Source organism: Plutella xylostella, chromosome 17 (assembly GCF_932276165.1).
Source record: "Plutella xylostella chromosome 17, ilPluXylo3.1, whole genome shotgun sequence".
Classification (NCBI taxonomy): Eukaryota; Metazoa; Arthropoda; class Insecta; order Lepidoptera; family Plutellidae; genus Plutella; species Plutella xylostella.
Window position 1 is genome coordinate 5,677,535 of NC_063997.1, and position 19,626 is coordinate 5,697,160.

Here is a 19,626-nt window from a genome sequence, read left to right on the forward strand (position 1 = left end):
GCCAACATGAAAACAAATAATAGTGCTGCTTACACGGTCCCAAATTTATCGATATCGATAATTGAAAAAAAAAACCGCCTAAAATATATTTTTGACTGAGACATGAGTTTTTAATTTTATGAATATAAAAGCTATATTTATAATAAATGACAACGATTGCTTTAAAACCATTAATTATACAGAAAAATATATTACTTAGAGGCACCATGTTGTTGCCCTTTTTTATTTAGTCTGCTAGTGGGTCTTCTAGTTCTGCGAACAATGTATTCTTAATTCGACACTCATTTCGAATTAACAAAAGGCTCAAACATCTTAAAAATTGTTCGGCCATCTTGTTCTGATGCTCTTTGCACATCCATGTTAAGTTTGTACCAGCAAACATGATTGTAATTGCATACTGGCATATGTTTTTTTCGTATATCTGAGACTTCACTTGCAGATCGAATTGTTTGGTAGCAGTATCAACTGCATCGCAAAGTTGAATACTGGGGTATGTGAGTGATATCTTTTCTGCCCACCATTCTTTTAAAGCTATATAATTATATATAGAGTTTGGTTTCGGGTTATCCACCTTCATTGCTTTAATGCATTCTTGACACTTTACGTCTTTTAGCAGGACTTTGGCTAAATACCCGCTGACATAAACAGTGGGTTGTTTGTCAAAATTCTTAAATATTTTCTTCATTTCCTCTATTTCACAATCAAAACCTTCTGGAAGATGTAGGTAATTCAGGAAAATCAGTGTTCACAGTTGACTCGACAACAGTTTTTTTCCGTTGTTCAACACCAGTTGCCTTTAAATCTTTTTTTAAAAAGACAATATCGTGAAAGTCGAACAATATTTCATTATCATCTTGCTCGCAGTTCGAACCTCTACTTACAGGTGTGCTGAGGCGGGTGAGTATGGATGACTTCAATGCCGAGGTAAAATGGTCTGCCTTTGATGACCCTGGAAGTTGAAGATAGATAACAAACCAGTTATAGTAACAATTAACACTTCATGAAAATAATAGTGTACCTAACTACTATTCTATTCTATTCTCTGAGGGGTTGTAACTACCAGCACCTAGCCCTCTCGAGTGGGACCTTTGTGCATATCCTCAATGTCTAAACTGCCTTTCCAAGCTTGGACTATTTCCCACCACGGTGGTCCACCCACTGTGGGTTGGTGGGTTCACATATCTAAAGGGACTAAATATTATGTAGGTTTCCTCACAATGTTTACCTTGGGATATCAAAATAAGTAACAAGTTTTACTATGGATATAAAACCAGTGACCACTTCAACATCACCAACCGCCGGTTAATTCTATTGTCAAGTTAGCGTTATGGTTAACACATTTGTAAGTAATCTCTGACAGATTAATTATGAGCATAGATAACTGGGTAAGTACAAATAATAGTCTTACCAAAAATGTGTAGTGGGAATCCCGTCAAAATCTCCTCTGACAATGGTTTTGCAGTAATTAGTAAAGATGGAATAGCATTTATTCTCAGTTGAGTCTTTTTCTTCTTGAAGTCAGATGGTCGAAAATGTTTCCCACAAATATATTTGTTTCCGTGCAGCTTTTCTATGGGCACGTAGGCTAAATCTTCTTTGCCAGTAACTTGGACCCATTTTTTACACCTGTTTTTATAAATACCCAATTATTAATTTATTAAGTAACGTTTCACTTACATTATCTATTTATTGCAGTTAAATTTCAGACTCCTACACAATTCTAGCATGGTACATTATCTGACGGCACTGAATTGAATATCGATAGGTACCCACATACTAATGAGATACAGCACTAATGTTTTGTATACAAGATGGGACCAAGTTAATTTACATGATATTTCTATGAAATCAAAAACAAATGATATGTTCCGTGTCTCAAATAGAATAACAATAGATTTTATTACTTACCTTTCTTCATCCAATGGAAATTTGGCCATAAATGTTCGCTTTTGATCGCAAACACGACCGGCTTTCAAGCCACAAATCTCACACACTTTGAAATGCATTGTTTTACATCACACACTTTAACCTTGCTATACGTCTCGTCTTAATGTTTTGCAAATTAGATATATTTCACCTCCAGTAAACTAAGTTGCACAATATTAAAGAAATTCAGCAAAAAGTAACTAACGAACGAAATACGAAATGTTGCTATGTCACTTTCAGACACTCAAGTGTCATGGCGGGCGGATACACGAGATGTTAGAGCGAGACAGATATAGCCGCCATAAGCGGCAGCGCACGTTTCATACATATTTTTTGCCAAGGATAGTTGCGCCAGACTGGTACATGTGCACGCGCGAGTCCGAGTTGTTCTATGTGCCTGGCAATGACACCCTTCGCCCTGAGACTAATAATTAAAAATAATAAAACTGTACTTATGCTGAGAAACAAAGTCTGGAAGCCGTAAATCTATTACAAGTTAGTCTAATCCAAGTGCATACAACAGGGCTACAGTGGTAAGTGCCTACGTGCAGACATCACATACCTCTGCCTACGTCTTCAGGAGTTGTGGCGTGAATATTTGATATTATGCTAAAAATAGGGAACGGGCACAACCCAAGAACGTATGTGTCTATCAGCAAGCGAAGATTAATGATTCCTGTGGATTAATTAATCTTACAGCTTGACTGATTGCTGACTCAAATAGTTGCCGCTAATCTATGGATTTCCCTAAGTCGTTGGTTACGCAACATCTGTGCTTATTTTGATTAACTGTGCGAGTTACTAATATTTCGTGGTAAAGTAAAAATATATTTTGAAAGTAGGAGTATGCCTGAAACGACATAGTAAAATTTATGAATAGATCGGAGTGCGAGTGCAGCCGCAGATTATAACCCTAGACTAGACCTAGTTATATCTTTGCTGAAATTATGTCGATATACAGGTTGTTGTACAAAAGAGGCATAGTAAGCCGAAAGAAGATGACTCAAGGGATCATTTGGAACATATTTTGTTCCACGACTCCTGTGGACATTCCTGGAAATTTGTGAATAAAATATATACTTCCCATTTTTATCCTTGCAAAGTTTTTCAATATGACCCCCAAAGTCACCGCCTTCATTACACTTACTTTTTGTTAACCTATGTATGGACGTTTAAGTATAATTACTTACTAACATAGGTACATAAGTACCTATCAGTGAACATTCAGATTTCATACACCTCACTCTATTATGCAGCACATTTTCCTAAAAGATTGACAGATCTGCCTCATAACTGCCTCTCTGAGGAGTCATTAAAGTGTTGGAGCCATGGCCGAATTTCATTTTGTAGACCATTACCAGTCATTTAACTTTAGCCGTTAAACTGTGAAAGGGAATTAGGCTGCGGCTAAACCTCTTGGCGCCGGTACTTTCCCTGTTGGAAACTATGTTGCACCACGTACTTTCAACAGGCGCCATCCTTCGTCTAGAAATAGTACTTATATTAGCAGATAGGCCCTGGATTGAATAGTATGCAACCACAAAAATCTTTAACCATTGTTTAACAAGTGATTAAAACTATATTTGACAGATTTTGTAGGCGTTTGACAGCGCTAAACAACTGTTAAACACTGTAAATTTTTTTGTGGTAAGGCCCTATAATAATATAGGCGGTTCTCGAAATGCATTACGATGCGTTTTTCGTTAATTGTATTGGAACGCATCAACGCTTGTAGATGCGTTTTCTGTGTTTTTGATTGTGCGTGTTTTCTATCTGTACCTATTAATGGAGATAAATACAAAAAAAAAACTTCGGACATGCATTCACACAACATGCAGTGTGATGCGTGACGTTTGTATACGGCGGTGATTATCTAAAAACCTATAATTACCTTAGTACTAGTTTACCTGTACCTCCTGTAGGTTGGCTGGTAGAAAATGCTCTTAGCATTAAGCCCTCCTTGTGTACATTTATTTCAAATATTTGTGCAATAAAGAATTAAATAAATAAATATATTCTCAGCTCAATGCAACAATGAATAAGTCAATGAATGCATTAAAAAGAGCACAGAATCCGACCACAATTTTTCTCCTACAATATAAATAGCTGTCGAGTCTGTCAGGCCGTTTGTCTGTCACTGGCAGTGTTTTATACGACACGTCTCAGGGTACGGTTCACCTCCTCACTTAATTATTTCATCCCATTTTGTCGACTAAAATGTGCCCAAAAATACAGCTTAATGGAACGAAGGGTTCTGTAGTAAGATTTTATATTTATTTTAAACTTTATTAAGGTGTTCCTGGTTCCAATTTACTATGGATATGCCTAAGATGATAGTCTATTAATAAAAGAGAATGGCCAAATCTGACCCGCTTTGCAGCCACTAACCAAACCTATTTTTATTCAGTGATAAAAAAAGATATTCTAAATAAGAAAAAAAGATTTAAATAAATTAAACCACTTTTAAAAACGATACTTTGTTCGGGGGAAACATCTAGTACAGTACAAATACTTGATCTTTCAGCACCTATATCTTCGTTCTCTCATACCTCATAATAATAAAGTTTACACCAGGATTACTGTAGTCATGGGCTACATATCAGTATATGTTTCATCAATGACTGCTCTGGTGGGTCATGGCGCCATAAAGAATTGGTCATTCTTCTTTACATTTGAAACTTAAATATTATGAGGTCACTAGCTTTTTGCACGCGAACTTCAGGTTTTCCTGCGGGATTTCGCTATAAATAGTTTATTTCTTATTCTCAGACAATACCCAAATACCTACCTACACAGGCAATTTTATAAAAAATTGTTTCTACAAAGGATAATTATTATTATGATTTGATGAAATTCATTTGGCAGTTCAATATAAAAATAATCAATATAAGTACCTAGATAATTATATTTAAGTTTTTAGTTATTAGTACCTATCGCTTTTCATCAAGATGATATAACAGTGTTTTGTGTGTAGTGAGGAACTCTAAAATGCTCCTTCATAAAAAAGGATCGAATTTTGTGATAAATTTAGTATGATCGTGTTTTTTAACTTAGCTCGTTTATATTAAAGAGACAACGTATTCTTAAAATATCTTTAACGATTTTAGAATAATTAAGCTACCTCTAAACTGCTTTATTTAGGGCCTGTTTCACAATGTCTGGATAATGGCTACCTGTCGGTTAAAGTACAAGCTGCCACACTCTGTCATTATTTTTTAAAGACAGTGACAGCATGTCTTTTAACCGATAATTAGTCATTATCCATTCATTATGAAACAGGCCCTAAGACTAGTAAAGTTATTCTAACGACAATACCAACCTGCATACATGAATGGTGTGAAATTTACTTGTGAACGACCAAAAGCAAGACCAATGAACTAAAAAAGTATATGGAATGGGGATGGGTCTAATCAAAAAGGTACTTTAATTATTAAGTAATGGGTTGTATAATTAATATCTTTAAGGGTCCGTCCAAACTAACCAGTGTGGTCAGAACTATTCCTTCAACAATCTGCAATTAATATTGTAAAGGGGTGTATTGGAAATGCTTGTCCGAAGGTATCCAGAATAACGAACAATACTCTGCGGATGTTATCTTAATTTCACGTTTTTAACACGTATTTGTCCCGTTTGTCACTAAAATGGATTTATGAAATTTAATGTTTATTGTTAATGGAAAGTATCGCAGGCGGGGACCAGCAGAGGGTTCGCCATTTAGCTGAATGTTACTTAGATAGGAAGAACTTGTGTGGCAGTCAAGTTGGTCCCCGCCTGCGATACTTTCCATTAACATTGGGGCTTGTTTTCATCTTTTTAGCGTACAGTCGGGTTTTGTTTGTTTATAATTATATTTTTTTATTTGTAACTTTTTCGTTGTTTTATGAAATATTATGTCAGTAGTCGGGTTTTAGTTTATGAACTTTTTTTATTTCAATAATTTTGGTGTTGTACTTTAAATACTTACCTAAAATATGCCTACCTATATAATATATTTTTGTAATGTGCTAATCAAGCGCTTTCATTTGATACCCCACACGGCATAGTTGGAAAAGTATAATTTTTTTGATCATCCAGTGTGTCCGTACAGTGTGTCCAGTAGGAAAATTCACTTTTCATATTTAAACTACGCAGCAACCGTTAGCCCGAGGAAGTCAGGAGGGGTCTCAATCGACGCGTGAGGAATGCGGGTTTGACGTAGCTATGGAGCTTTGGACTGGACCGCAACGTACTTTTGCTGTTGAAGCTTGAAGCTTGAGGTGGTAATTCGTGCGCTGCTGCGCTTCGGAAATTTTGATCATTGAGATTGTATTGAACAATATTCGCCCAACGGGTTCCGCTCATCTGGCATAATCTTTATTGACCAAAACTCATTTCGCATAACTCGTATGGTCTAAACTTTTTTGGCCGAACCATCATTTTGCCAAGACTTATGTGGCATAAGGCTCGTTTCGTCTAAAACTCTTTAGGCACAATCTTTAAACACCTAAGTTTCGTTTGCTCAAATTTATGTTCGTCTATACCTATGTATAATCTTGTTTCTCCTAATGTTATCTTAATAAATAATATATTCAGTATGTAGTAAATGTACAAATTGTGGTATTTTTCTCCTACATCCCGAAAATCACGATATTGTATGATCAAAAAATCGAAAGTTAACGACCAATAAAATTATTACATATTATTATTATTATAACCTAAAAATAGGTGCGACGACGAGCAAAGTGAGGAGGAGCGTGTTAGGTGCACATGTTCATCAAAACCAAAGCGGAGCGCAGCGAAGCGGAGCGGAGCGTTTTCCAAACAGCGGAAACAATAGGTATAGTGGTTTGCAATGGAAACCAGCAATCATGTAAACAAACCAAATTGTCACGATTACTCCGTAATCACATACATTTTCGATCAATTTATGAACATAGTCTGATTTCAACGAACACACCATTGTTTTTACATTATCTTCAACACGATTTAACTTGTATTTATAAGTTAAATTTGTTAAAACATTTGCAACGTAAAAATTTCGAAGTATTTGACAAGCTGTCATCTTAGTTTTTTACTCATCGAACTCTATAAGTCATTGAAAAGTTAGTGTTGTTCGTAATCTGAAGTTATCTTTTATTTTTAATTTAATAAATTATTTTAATTTAATATTATTTGAATACAATTTAAAAAAAATTCAAGAGCTTAATATAATTAACCAAAACGAAAAAAGGAAGAGGAAGAAATGAAAAAGCTCGACGGCATTTTAGACATGGCAAGCGATGACATAGTGGTTCCATTTATAATTACGGTCACCGGCGACACTTCTGATAGTGATGATGACGAAGACGAAGATTTAAATTCGTTTTAATAAACACTTTTTTTATATATAATCAGTTTTATTTTATAGTCTATGGCTTATATATTTAATCTAATTAGAACACTATGACATCACTATGGGCATAAACAATACGCTGTCAATGTCAGTCCGCCATATTTGTTTACATGATTGTTGGTTTCTATTGCAAACGACTGTGCAAGGCACCAGTTTGCGCTATGTAGGGAGACGCTCCGTCAAAGTTAAAGCCAAACGAATATTATTACTTTGTATAAACCTATGCCATAGCATTATTAGGCTATTCAAGATTTGGCCATACCATTATTAGGCTAAACAATGTTATGCGAAATAACTTTTTACTAAACGAGATTTATGCCATACGATTTTCGGCGTAACGAGACTTTGACCAAACGTTACTATGCAATACGAGATTAGGCAAAAAAATCTTATGCCAAAAAAGGTAGAACCTCGCCCAACAAAGAGATACTCAAAGTGTAAACCTTTTGAAAAAGTGGATTAAAAAGGCCAGTGAAGCTGGTTCTACCATTGATCAATCCATTCCGGGCTGCACACCTACTGAGCCGAGCATACTGTACCCAGGAAAATGTGCACTGAGTAAATGATTAGGACGTTTTTTTTTTTGATAATGAGAATGGCCATGCTTTGACGGTCAATTCGGAGCGATATAAGATTACAATTGAATTTTTATTGCTCCTATTGTAAGTACAGACCACCTTATAACAGAAAAACACGGTTATAACAGGATGGGACCACTTTTCATACCTCCAGGGAGTCAATGGACACGGTTAGGGTACTTTTTCCACAAAAATTGATACCGACTTTAGGAGACACCTGCTGGTCGCCCAGGTCATCCGACCTCACCTCATGCTATTATTTTCGGAAAGGCTATGTAAATTCAAAAGTATATTTAAACAAAGTACGAACACTAGCGACTCTGAAAGAAAATATCCGGCAGTAAATAAACAATACCTCCCAGCAACTCTGTAAGAGTTTTTTGTCAAATTTACGTGTTTGATTAGAAGAGTGTGAGAGTATATTAAAAAAATAAAACCCGCTGAGTTGCCTAATATTTCCATGTTAAATACATTTGGGTATTCATTAATTTAGTATTCTTTTTCTTGAATCGAAAAGGGAACTTTCCTACTGGACACCCTGTACATTTTAATGTAACGTCACATAGCCTATAGATAACCATGCGCGATGGCGATCAAGACGCTTCTAACTATACCTCATACATCAAAATCTATCAAGCCGTTTAGGCTTCAGGAGGGAACAAAGAAACAGACAAACATACATACATACATACATACATACAAACATACAATCGAAAAACATTACGTTGTAATGCCTTCGGCAGTCGGTTAAAAATACCTGAAAGTGTGAACTCAACAAAAAACGACATTGTTTAACATGCTTAGAATTTCAGGAATCATTTAAGTACAAAATAAAGTGGCCACTTTGGCAATGGGGTGTGATAAAATAATAATAACTCACAGGCTTGGCATGACCGGAAATAATAAGTCTGAGCGTAAAACAAAGGGAATGTAATGGTGCGCCATTCTTTCAGCGTTATCGGCCCTGGTTCTCGGAAGGTTTTGTTACATTCAGGAAACGGGACATTTGGGGAAACTTGAAAATTTTAGTACTTGTCAGACTACCGGGTAACTTGCTTCTCTTGACCTTTAATGAGGCAAAATTACGGATCCAACGTGGTTTTCAACGTAAAAGTGCAATTAAGAGATGGTTACACTCAAATATGTATAAAATTTCAGCATGTAATTCTGAATGGATATTATCTGAAAAAATTGTTGAATTGTTGGCAAAACAAGTATAATGATTGGTAAAATAATTGTACACTTATATCTCATATTTGTGCAATAAAGTATTAAATAAATAAATAAAATAGACTACAGTAGGTATACATTTTAAAACCGAAACTGTACGTTTTTGCGTCAAAGCAATTTTTTCCTAGTACGAGACGACACTCACCCTCGGCAAGGTGTGGCAGAAGTTATAATTCCCTAGCAGAGGTTCGAATTTTATTGCGCCTTAATTAAATTAGCTGATGATTTTCTTGCCATCAATAAACGTAAGTAATTAGATGGCTCAAAGGAAAGCCTTAAGTAATGAAACAGAGCGCCGTTTTTACATTTTTACGAGTAGGAAGGCGACAATGGTTACTAGTTATTATAAATAAGTAAGTATATTGCTTGTTATGTTGTAAGGAAATGAGTAAATATTGCTTGTGCGTTATTAGAAATCGAAACATATTATTATTATGCTTTAATTAGGTACTATTTAGAAATAGACTAATATACAGGATGTTGCAAAAGGGAAAGGGAGTTACTTAAAACTTCTAGAAATTTGCGAGACAAAAAAAAACTTCGTTGAAACTTTGTTAGTCACGTGACTTTTTTACTATGGAAAAGCCAATTGGTTATTTGCGAATTTCTAAAAGTCGTAGAACAAAAATTGTTTTATTATTAATAATGTTGTAGTTGCGATATTATATTCGTACATGATTGTATACGATTAAAATTATCTGTTTTCTCTATCATTTCGGTATGAATAACTCGCGATTTACTCTGCCGATTAACTTCTATATTAATTATTGATATTCCTTTAAAGTTTTTGTACAAAAGTCGAGAATTTTTAGCGTTTTAAAAAAATATGAAAAGGTTTTTGAGATCCTCAAAATTGTGCATACATACAAAAAAAAACGTTTACTTCAGAATTAACATAAATAAGTCGTTATTACTTTGTTGAAACAAAATAAACCAGCAACAAAACGAAACTACCCGGCTCAGCTAACAAGAAAAACTTGTCAATTCTACTATTTATTTATGTAAGTGCCAACAAGACGTCAAATAAAAATCGCTTTTCGGAGACAAGAGCGGATTACCGACCCTCCCATCATATCCGACAGGCGAAACGATTTACTGTATACATAAGTATACAAAATACAAAACAACGCTCCAGGCTGGTGGATCAATTTGGGAAAAATAAATACTCAGAGAAGTGAATTTAGTCCGGGCTGAAATCGAAAAGCGACAAATCTCCACGTTAAAATGCATGACATTATTGAGATTAAAGAGCTGAATTCGGAAGTTAGCTTAGGAGATAAGAAAATTAATTCACCATTTTCTTTTTAATTCGCTTTTATTGGTACAGGACACATACTTAGAAAAATAACTTTCTGTCATGCTTCCATAAAATAGGGGGTATTAGGTACCTACTATTTAAATCAATAAAAGACTACCTATCTCCATCTCCAACAATTATTTAGTTTATATTTCCGCTTACTACTCTTTTTTGCCGTGTTGTTTTTAGCTCTATCTCCAATCGGTAACCGAATCTGGCGGGTTCTTAGAAGGCGAGTTATCGACACCTGGTAGAGCCAATAACAAATATTGAGTATCATTGTGGTGGCATACGGCATATTGCCTCCGTAACTTATAGGATCAAAGCACGAATTGGGCTTCGCACGGTGCTCACTTTCGTTTACAATATATTTTCTTGTTCCTTTGGCATTTTCGTGTTCATTTAAAACGGTACAATACAATTTCCGTGAAACAGATAAGGTTTTTGAAGATATTTTCCTACCCATATGTTTATAAACCGTTCTTGTGGTAAATAGCCAAGTAGAGGTAAAGTTTGAATTTAGGAATAGTTGAAATTATAATGATATTAACGAATCGTCCGTAGTCGAGCGGGCCTCAGTGATCGTAACTGATCGCCGAGGTTAAGCAAAAACTGACACGGTCAGTCATTGGATGGGTGACCAATTTCAAGTGCTGCTTTTCTGGACGCTTCCGTGCTTCAGACGGCACGCTAAGCCGTGGGTCCCGGTTGCTGCTTCAGCAACAGTTGTTAAGCCTAGTCAGAGGCCTTCGGGCGGCTTGAAAACTGACAGTCGGGTTGCCCACTTGCCCGACAACTCTCTCAGCACAAGCTTGCTTGTGTTGGGGTCCACCAACCCGCACTTGGCCAGCGTGGTGGACTAGGCCTAAACCCTTCCTTCATTGGAAGGAGACCCGTGCCCCAGCAGTGGGGACGTAATGGGTCGTGATGATGATGATAATGATATTGCGACTGTGTTCAGACAGACCCTATTACGTGTACAGTGAAGCGATTGCTAGCTAATGCGAGAGTTTTGGCATGGTTTGTTACATGATGTGATTTAAAATTCTACTGTACAGTACTAATGTTGAATTATAAAAAAAATATTTTCATATTACTTATTAATAAACTTAGTCTAAAGTAATTCTAGTCTAAATTTACAAAACACACGACAAATTCATGTTACGGTTACGGGTTTCATATTCAATGCTATGTAATGCACATGTTTTCGTCTTTATTGAAAATAACATGTGCTCGATATAGGTACCTAAAGCTGTAATAGACTCCTAGCTAGAACTCATATGAGAATTCTTTCATATATAGACCATGTCCTTGCTGTTCAGCGCAGCAGCATATTTGATATAAAATTGATACAAGAATACGAATTGACGTGGGAGTGAGGTAAGCGCTGCTCAACATTCGATATCAGATCATGGAAAAGTATCAACATTCAATCTCAATTCATAAGATCAAGTACGTTATTCAGTGCAATCAGATATGAAAATATTGTAAATTTTTACACTATTGGAGATTACAAGTGACAGTCCCGCAGTATATTATGCATAGGTACCTACTCTTATATTGTAAGCATTCACCTTTTCATAAATGTACGGTGACCTGCGCCTTAAAGTATACAGACGGAGTTTTTAAAATAGCGATCCCTGATGATGAAGGGACCAGCTACATCCTAACTAATCCTAATCCTAATCCTAACTAATATTATAAATTCGAAAGTAACTGTGTCTGTCTGTCTGTCTGTCTGTCTGTTACTCTTTCACGCCAAAACTACTGAACGGATTTGAATGAAATTTGGTATACATACGGTCTAAACCCTGGGAAAGAACATAGGCTACTTTTTATCCCGGAATTCCCACGGGAAAACTTTTTAAGGCGAAGCGAAGCGCGCGGGAACAGCTAGTATGTTATAAATCCGGGGACGTGTTGTGTGTGATGTATGTAGCAGTGATGTTTATGTGAATGTGCTTGAGCAGCATGTGAGCTTGAGATCGCTATTTTAAAAACTCCGCCTCCGGCGTTGCAGGCGCGGATCCAGACCTCAAAATTGGTGATGGGCAAGTCTAAACAACCTAAAAATTGGCCAAGTGCGAGTTAAATTAAGAAAAAATTCAGACTGCCTAGTTTTTTATTGCTAACGCTAAACATCGCGATTGCGCATGTATCTACGATTTTTAGCCACCGACGGAAAAAAGGGTGTTACAAGTTCGTGTATCAGTGTGTATCATGTATCTGTCTGTGGTAGCGTAGCTGTCGTAGATTTTGGTCTTGTTTTTTAGGGTGATAGGTAGATATAATGTTTAAACTATGACATCGCAAAAGCGCATGTGTCTACGATTTTTTTAAAAAAGTTGTTAGTTTCCCTGAAGATGTTTTATTCTGAAATTTATGTCTCTGAAACCAATGGTACCTAACCGAAAAACGTTAAAATTTTGGCTCATGCATGTATTACAGGTAGGCTATCAAGCGTAAAAATTATAATGCCACTAATTTTCCTACAATTTGAGTAAAAAATTTGATCTGTTTAGTAATACTTAGCTGCCAGGCAAAGTTGGGCTATTTTTCGTTAACATAATTATGTACTTATTACATGTATAATAAAATTTTGCAGGCTAAACTTAATGGTCCTACTTGGAAGCCATGGGGAAAGAATTTATTGTAAATTTTATTATACAGGCTGTTTGTTCGTCATATGAACTGACTGACAATCTCAATAACTTTTGGGTTTTGGACATAGGTCTCTAAGAAGAAAATACTTCCCATGAATTCCTCTATCACTTTAAAAAAAAACCATGTGCCGTACAACCTGTCCTTCAATAGATAGATAGTAGATACGCTTTACATATTTTGATTAAAAAAACGCTTAATTCGAACCATCCTGTATCTCCGTTAATAATAATGCAAATTGGCTTTTTAAATTACTTATCCTTATTTAACTAGTTGCATCACGATCACGACGCTCGATAACAAATTAACAATCATACCTGACAATGCTTCCTGGTTCATGAACCAAGAAAACTGAAACGAGAGGCAGAATGTTTAAGTTTTTCGGGTACCATGGTAAGCACAAGGTTTTCAGGGTTACAAATTTCAGAATAAACTAACTACGCTTCTTCTTTTGCTTATCGTGTCGACGACAAACCAACAAAGTCGCTAAATAATACATGCTCAGAACTGGGTCACTGATACTGCACCGCTGGTAGCGGTCACTAACTAACTACGCTCAGGAAACATAAACAATAACTTATAAAAAACGGGAATACCAGCATGCGCTTTAGCGATTTTTTTCTTTTCTAGCGTCTAAAATTAGCGTACTATACGTCAATTTTCCACTTTTTGAGACAAAAAACGCACAATTTTTACCGCCCTTATCTCCGTAACTAGAGACCTAGGACCTAGAAAGCTCATTTTTGGCTTAGGTAAATTGTAGAAAATTTTGTTGCATTACAACGATTCATTCAGTAGACATACTGGAAAAATCTCGTAAATGGAAGATTAAAAAATAACTGAAACAAAAGCCAAATTTATACTGATTTTCGGGTACCATGAGTAAAATGTTTTCAGGGTTGCAAATTTCAGAATAGATACTTCCAGGGATCCTAACAAAATATATGAAAATGGTACATGCGCCTTTGCGATGTGGTATTTTGAAATTTATTGGTATGATATCGCAAGTATAATTTAGGTGATGGGCATGCCCACCTTGCCCATATGGGTGGATCCGCGCCTGCGGCGTTGTCAATGCCGATGCAGTGAACGCACTTGTATGAATTTCTAAACAAATGCGACAAAATGCGATGGTCCGTATTAATTTATATTACTTCTGAAACAACGGCTCTCGGTTCGTACTACACCACCGCCATTTAAACGCACATTTAGTTGCACCAACCGGATAAAAACGAACACTGTCATTCTTTCACGTTGATTCAGGACAATCTTTTGTCCAAAAAGAATAGCCGTACGTCATAAAACGAGCCATTCCATTCAGTTTTATATCGTGCACGGGAACGTAGAGGAATAAAAAGTTGCATAAAGGCTTACGTCTACTGAAGATAGATGACCGCAGATTCAAACACTGAATAAAGATAGGTTTTCATAGAAAATTGATGCCTTGGCTTTCACCTTTAAATACTTCGTCTTACTGCCGTTACTTTGGTAACAGACTGTGGAAGAGCTGATAAAACTATGTGATCAATTTTCTTTTGTGTATTCAAGCGAAAGGAAATAAAAATGATTTGGGATATTAGATGAAGAATCATATGAATGCGCTGATGCGATGTCTATGTGTATCTGTCACATTACTCAATATTACAGCTCGTCAAAACAGACTAGACACAAGCAAAAATGAATTGTGTTGGTATTTTTATTGTCCTTTGTACAGGTCATAGAATTTGATAAAATAACGCTATACGTCGGGGCATGCCGATTTATACAGCTGTTGGCTGTTGCAAAATTTTACACCTACTAAGCCAAAATGGGATGACTCAAGAGGTTAATGTAAATAACTTTTTTAGATTTGTACAAAAAGAACCAACACAATAGTATCACATCTAATAAAGGCCGACGCACGAGTAAAAGAGACTGATTGATGTTGATGTGTTTAATCCATAATTTAAAGTGAGCCCAGTACAAAATCTAACATAATCTTATAAACAACAACCTTTGCTAACTAGGCACAAGTTTCGTGCGTCACGTTGCAGTTAAATAAATTAATAAATTATGCTACTTCATCTCCCCCTTAAAAACCCTTCACACATAATACACGTAAGGTGCCCAACTAAGAAGTTTTTAAAATTTGTGCATAATAACCTAGTGGACAATGGTATGTACTAGGCTTATGTTTGTGATTGTGATTTACTTACACAAAATAAAGCTGGATACCGCTGTAAACATAGGTAGGTACATTCTACATAGCGCTATGGTTTCTATTGATGATAAGTTGAGGAATGGCACTATACATTTTGGCGACCGAATGGCGTAGTGGTTAGTGACCCTGACTACTGAGCCGAAGGTCCCGGGTTCGATTCCCGGCTGGGGCAGATATTTGTTTGAAGACAGATATTTGTACTCGGGTCTTGGGTGTTGATATTTATATTTAGTATCTATCTATCTATGTATTTGTGTAGATATATCAGCTGTCCGACACCCATAACACAGGTTCTGCCTAGCTTGGGGTGGGATGGCCGTGTGTGAGATGTCCCCACATATTATATTATTATTATTATTATATTATTACATTTTCTTTGACCGATAACATTAGAATCATCAATAAAAGGTATTTATTTATTTATTTATTTATTTATAAACACTTTATTGTACATTATAAAGTTACAATTAATAAAAGGTGAAGAACATTAAAGAAAACTAACAATGTACAAAGGCGGGCTTATTGCCAAAAAGCAATTTCTTCCAGCCAACCCTTGTTAGGTTGGGAGAAGAGGACATTAACGCTTTCAATCAATTAATAGCACAATAAAAAAAAAATATAACAAATTAGCCTATCAGTATATCTTAATCTTACTTAAACCTACCTACAAAATATGCATAACTATAGTACAATAGTATATATATGATTTTATACATGTCCCTACATATTAAAATAATACATATATACATATATAAATAATACTTACATAAATATTATAAAAACCTTTTATGTAATGTTTTAGATATAAAAAAATACAAAACAAAAAACAGGTTTACTATGTCACAGATAAAAAAGTAAACGGTCAGGAAATTCGTAGGTAGGGTAAAACACCCAGTAACTGACCATGTGCCAGTAACTGACCACCTTCCTCTTCAACTCCAATAAATAAGAAATATAGTCAAGCAGGGCCATCTAGTGAACATCCAGTCTATTTTGTGGTTCATTGAGAGCATTACTGATACAAAAGATTTTGCCAGCCGCCAACAGATGGATAGTGAGCGATCGAAAAAGTTCAGTTGGCGCGCGAACCGGGTAAATTGCAGTTGTGACTAACGTATTTGTTAAGGTAAGTGAATTTTTTGATCGTAAAATTTACCATGAAAAAAATTGAAATCATGGAAAGAAAAAATTATACCATATAGATTTAATTATAAAGATTACGTTTTTGATAAGATTCAGCTTGTTATTTCCCGTTTGATTGTTTTTAATGGGGTGGACAGTTACTGGACGACAAAACAGCGATTTTCCAATAACTGACCACCTATGTCGGTTATTGGGATTTTTGGTTGAAGCTGAATTTAGGCAAAATAAGAACGTAATATTAAAGCTCATATGTGCCATTTTCTTGTGTCAAAATATGAGCAGTCTATCTTCACTCCTTCCATTTACTGACATAGGTGGTCAGTTATTGGGTAAATTGGTGGTCAGTTACTGGTATTATTATATATGAAATATTTTTACAGCTTTCAGCGAGATGAAGAAGCACCAAGATAGCAAAAAAAGTATAGAAAAGGCAATTCCACTCGTCTGAGACAAACTAGGATCAACAAGACATTCCAAAATAATACAGGGTGACATGCAAGCACCTTTTAAAATATAGAGAATTCAAACACAAAGTCCAAGTTTGTTCCAGATTCGGTATTAGCTGATGAGGAAGATAAAAACGCTAGTGGAGCATACTATCAGCCTAGGATAATGTGGATCTCCAGGATAAAGACAGATGTCACCATTTTTCCTTAAAGATAATCCTTGGAGCAGTCTCTTCAAGAATGCAAGACCACGAGACAAATGGCTTTCACCATCTCACTCTATGAAAAGATACTCAAATGCTATCTTCAGAACAGCTGAAGGCGTACCTAACCAATGCCAGCGCTTGTGAACCAGATGACCACCACCAGATTGGTTCCCCGAGCACAAAAGCACTTGGCGAACAAGACCTCAATGACGCTATTAATGACCCAACCCGAATATACGTTACCGACGAAACGCGCCTCCACATTTCCAAATTTTCCAAAGACAGGCAAAGCCACTTCAGCAAAATAGGAAAAAGAAAGCATCACTACAATGCTAGCACCCACAGCCGGTGCACCAACACGCCCTTCAATGGCATTATGATGAACGGCCAGCGGATTTCAAACAGAACGGTAAAATTGGCACACTAGAAATGGGGCATTCTTCTATAAGTTGTTACCACGACCAACACCCCAGCCATTTGGAACCGATACCACAACTATCCGGAATCCACTGGCAACGCTATACTATCATTGGCAGACACATTAGTCCAGCAGCGGAAAATGCAGAAAGTACAGCGATGTTCTGCTTCAGTGACGCCTCTTCAACGAGGCAAAGATTCCGTGTCCCCCTTGCAGAAATGACTACTCCTGTCTTTGGCCAAATACTTACCTACGAAAGCACGTTTAAACAGCATCCTAAATATTCCAGTTAAATCCTCAACAAAGTCATTGAAATCCCGTTCGTCAAGGCATCCATCTTTGTATCCTGAAAAACCCCCAATATCTGATTCGGTCATAATTACAATGGCTAGCCTCAACGACTCTTTTAGCCGCACTGAAAGTCTCTGTGTGGGGTTTCAGCAATAATGAAAACCATCTGTATCTGGTCCTACATCCTTGAAAGGACCGGCGGGGAAAGGGCCTACTTTTCCGGCGGGGAATTTATGTTTTCCCAGGCTGACAATACAATCCGCCACGATTCCTCCTCCTCATCAGTTGATACCGAATATGGAAAAGACCGGCTTTAGCGCTTGGATTCGCTACTTTATATTTAAGAAAATGCTCGTTTCTGGCACCATGAATGCTTCATGGGCCTGTCTCACTGATCCTGGCTTGTTCCGGACAAACAAAATCGCCCTTTCTGTGACTTATCTGAAGGTACTACATTGGGGCCACTTAATCTCCCTGAAAGCTGTAAATTTAAAATGCGTGTTTACTATGTGCATGTGTGTTTATTCCTTTGTTTTTAGTATTTAACAAAAATGCATAAACTTGTGTTTTTAATACATAAATGGTTGATTATTAGGATAAGATATCATTTAAATTATGCATTAATCTGATTAATAAATTTAATGAACTTTTCAGTTAAGAAACCTTGAGCAAAAGTGATGTGTCACACATTAAAAGAGACCAGAGGATCGGTACTATTACATGAAGTAATCAAATAAATAAATAATAATAAGATTTAATCATAATTCCATTTTTAAACCATTTTAAATTGGTGGTCAGTTACTGGCATCGAGTGTGGTCAGTTACTAGATTTTAGTGGTCAGTTACTGGGAAAATCACTACTTTTTGTTTGCAAAACAATATTAAAAAAATGAGTAACTTCTACATGTTTGCTATTTACTCAGGAATGTAGCTCTGTTATTCTAGTTTCTAAAACAAAAATCGGATTTAATAAGCGATAAGAATTGAGCCCGCTACAGATAAATTACTGGAACAACTCCCTTAAGGTGGTCAGTTACTGGGTGTTTTGCCCTACCTTGTAGTTTCTTGTTTATTTATTTATGCTGTACAGCTGTACACCCCTTTATGTATTGTGAATAGCCCAACCGTAATATGTATATCATATAGGTGCCATCCGTTCCACAGGATCTCCTTTACACTAGCAGCACGCGCACTGAACCCTTTCTACTAAAAGAAGAACACCAGTTTTAAAAGCCTCAACATTGCTTACTTCTGTTTGCAGATCTATACATCTTTACATATAATTAAGTACATACTATAATAAAATTTACAGTTATGCTTCAGTCAGCCTTCATTCTCTATGCTCAGTTTATGAATTGAGTAAATCTACCTAAGCATAACTGTTCAAAAATATTTCATCCAATCACACCGCAGCATTACATACCTACTTAACGTTGATTTCTCTTGACACTGTGAAATGAGAAATCGCGGGTCTCAATATAACAATTTATCTATTATTTTAGCAGAATAGAACCAGTTGTAGTTTGTCAAGTCTGTTCTAACGAACTAGGCTATCGTTTGTAAAACATTAAACTGACGATTTAGCGATGTTGTTGCGGCCAAGCTGTGGCGCGGTGCGTGTGGCGCCATCTGTTACCGACTGCTTGCAAACTGATCATAGTACAGTCGACTCCGTTATCATGTATAAAGTTTTGCACCTTGTCAAATAGTATAAAATTTAAACCAACTTTTTTTGTCAAGACCTAGATCTAGATCTTGATGGAAAAAAATATAAGTATTTCAGTCTCAGATGGACTATACGTACAAGATGATGTGTCACGTACAAAAACAAAGCAATAAACTGACCGCATTTTGTAAAA

The 19,626-nt window shown here is 36.2% G+C and overlaps 1 protein-coding gene across 1 annotated transcript; it reads right to left on the reverse strand.

Moving 5' to 3' along the window:
• Window positions 1-701: 701 nt before the first annotated feature.
• LOC105391175 lies at window positions 702-2,279 on the reverse strand. The gene is made up of 3 exons (XM_048626896.1): window positions 1,909-2,279; window positions 1,409-1,626; window positions 702-949 (listed from the first exon to the last, which is right to left on the reverse strand). Exons 1-3 carry the CDS (start codon window positions 2,004-2,006, stop codon window positions 702-704), a joined length of 564 nt encoding a protein of 187 aa, XP_048482853.1. The 5' UTR covers window positions 2,007-2,279.
• Between the last annotated feature and the right edge of the window lie 17,347 nt (window positions 2,280-19,626).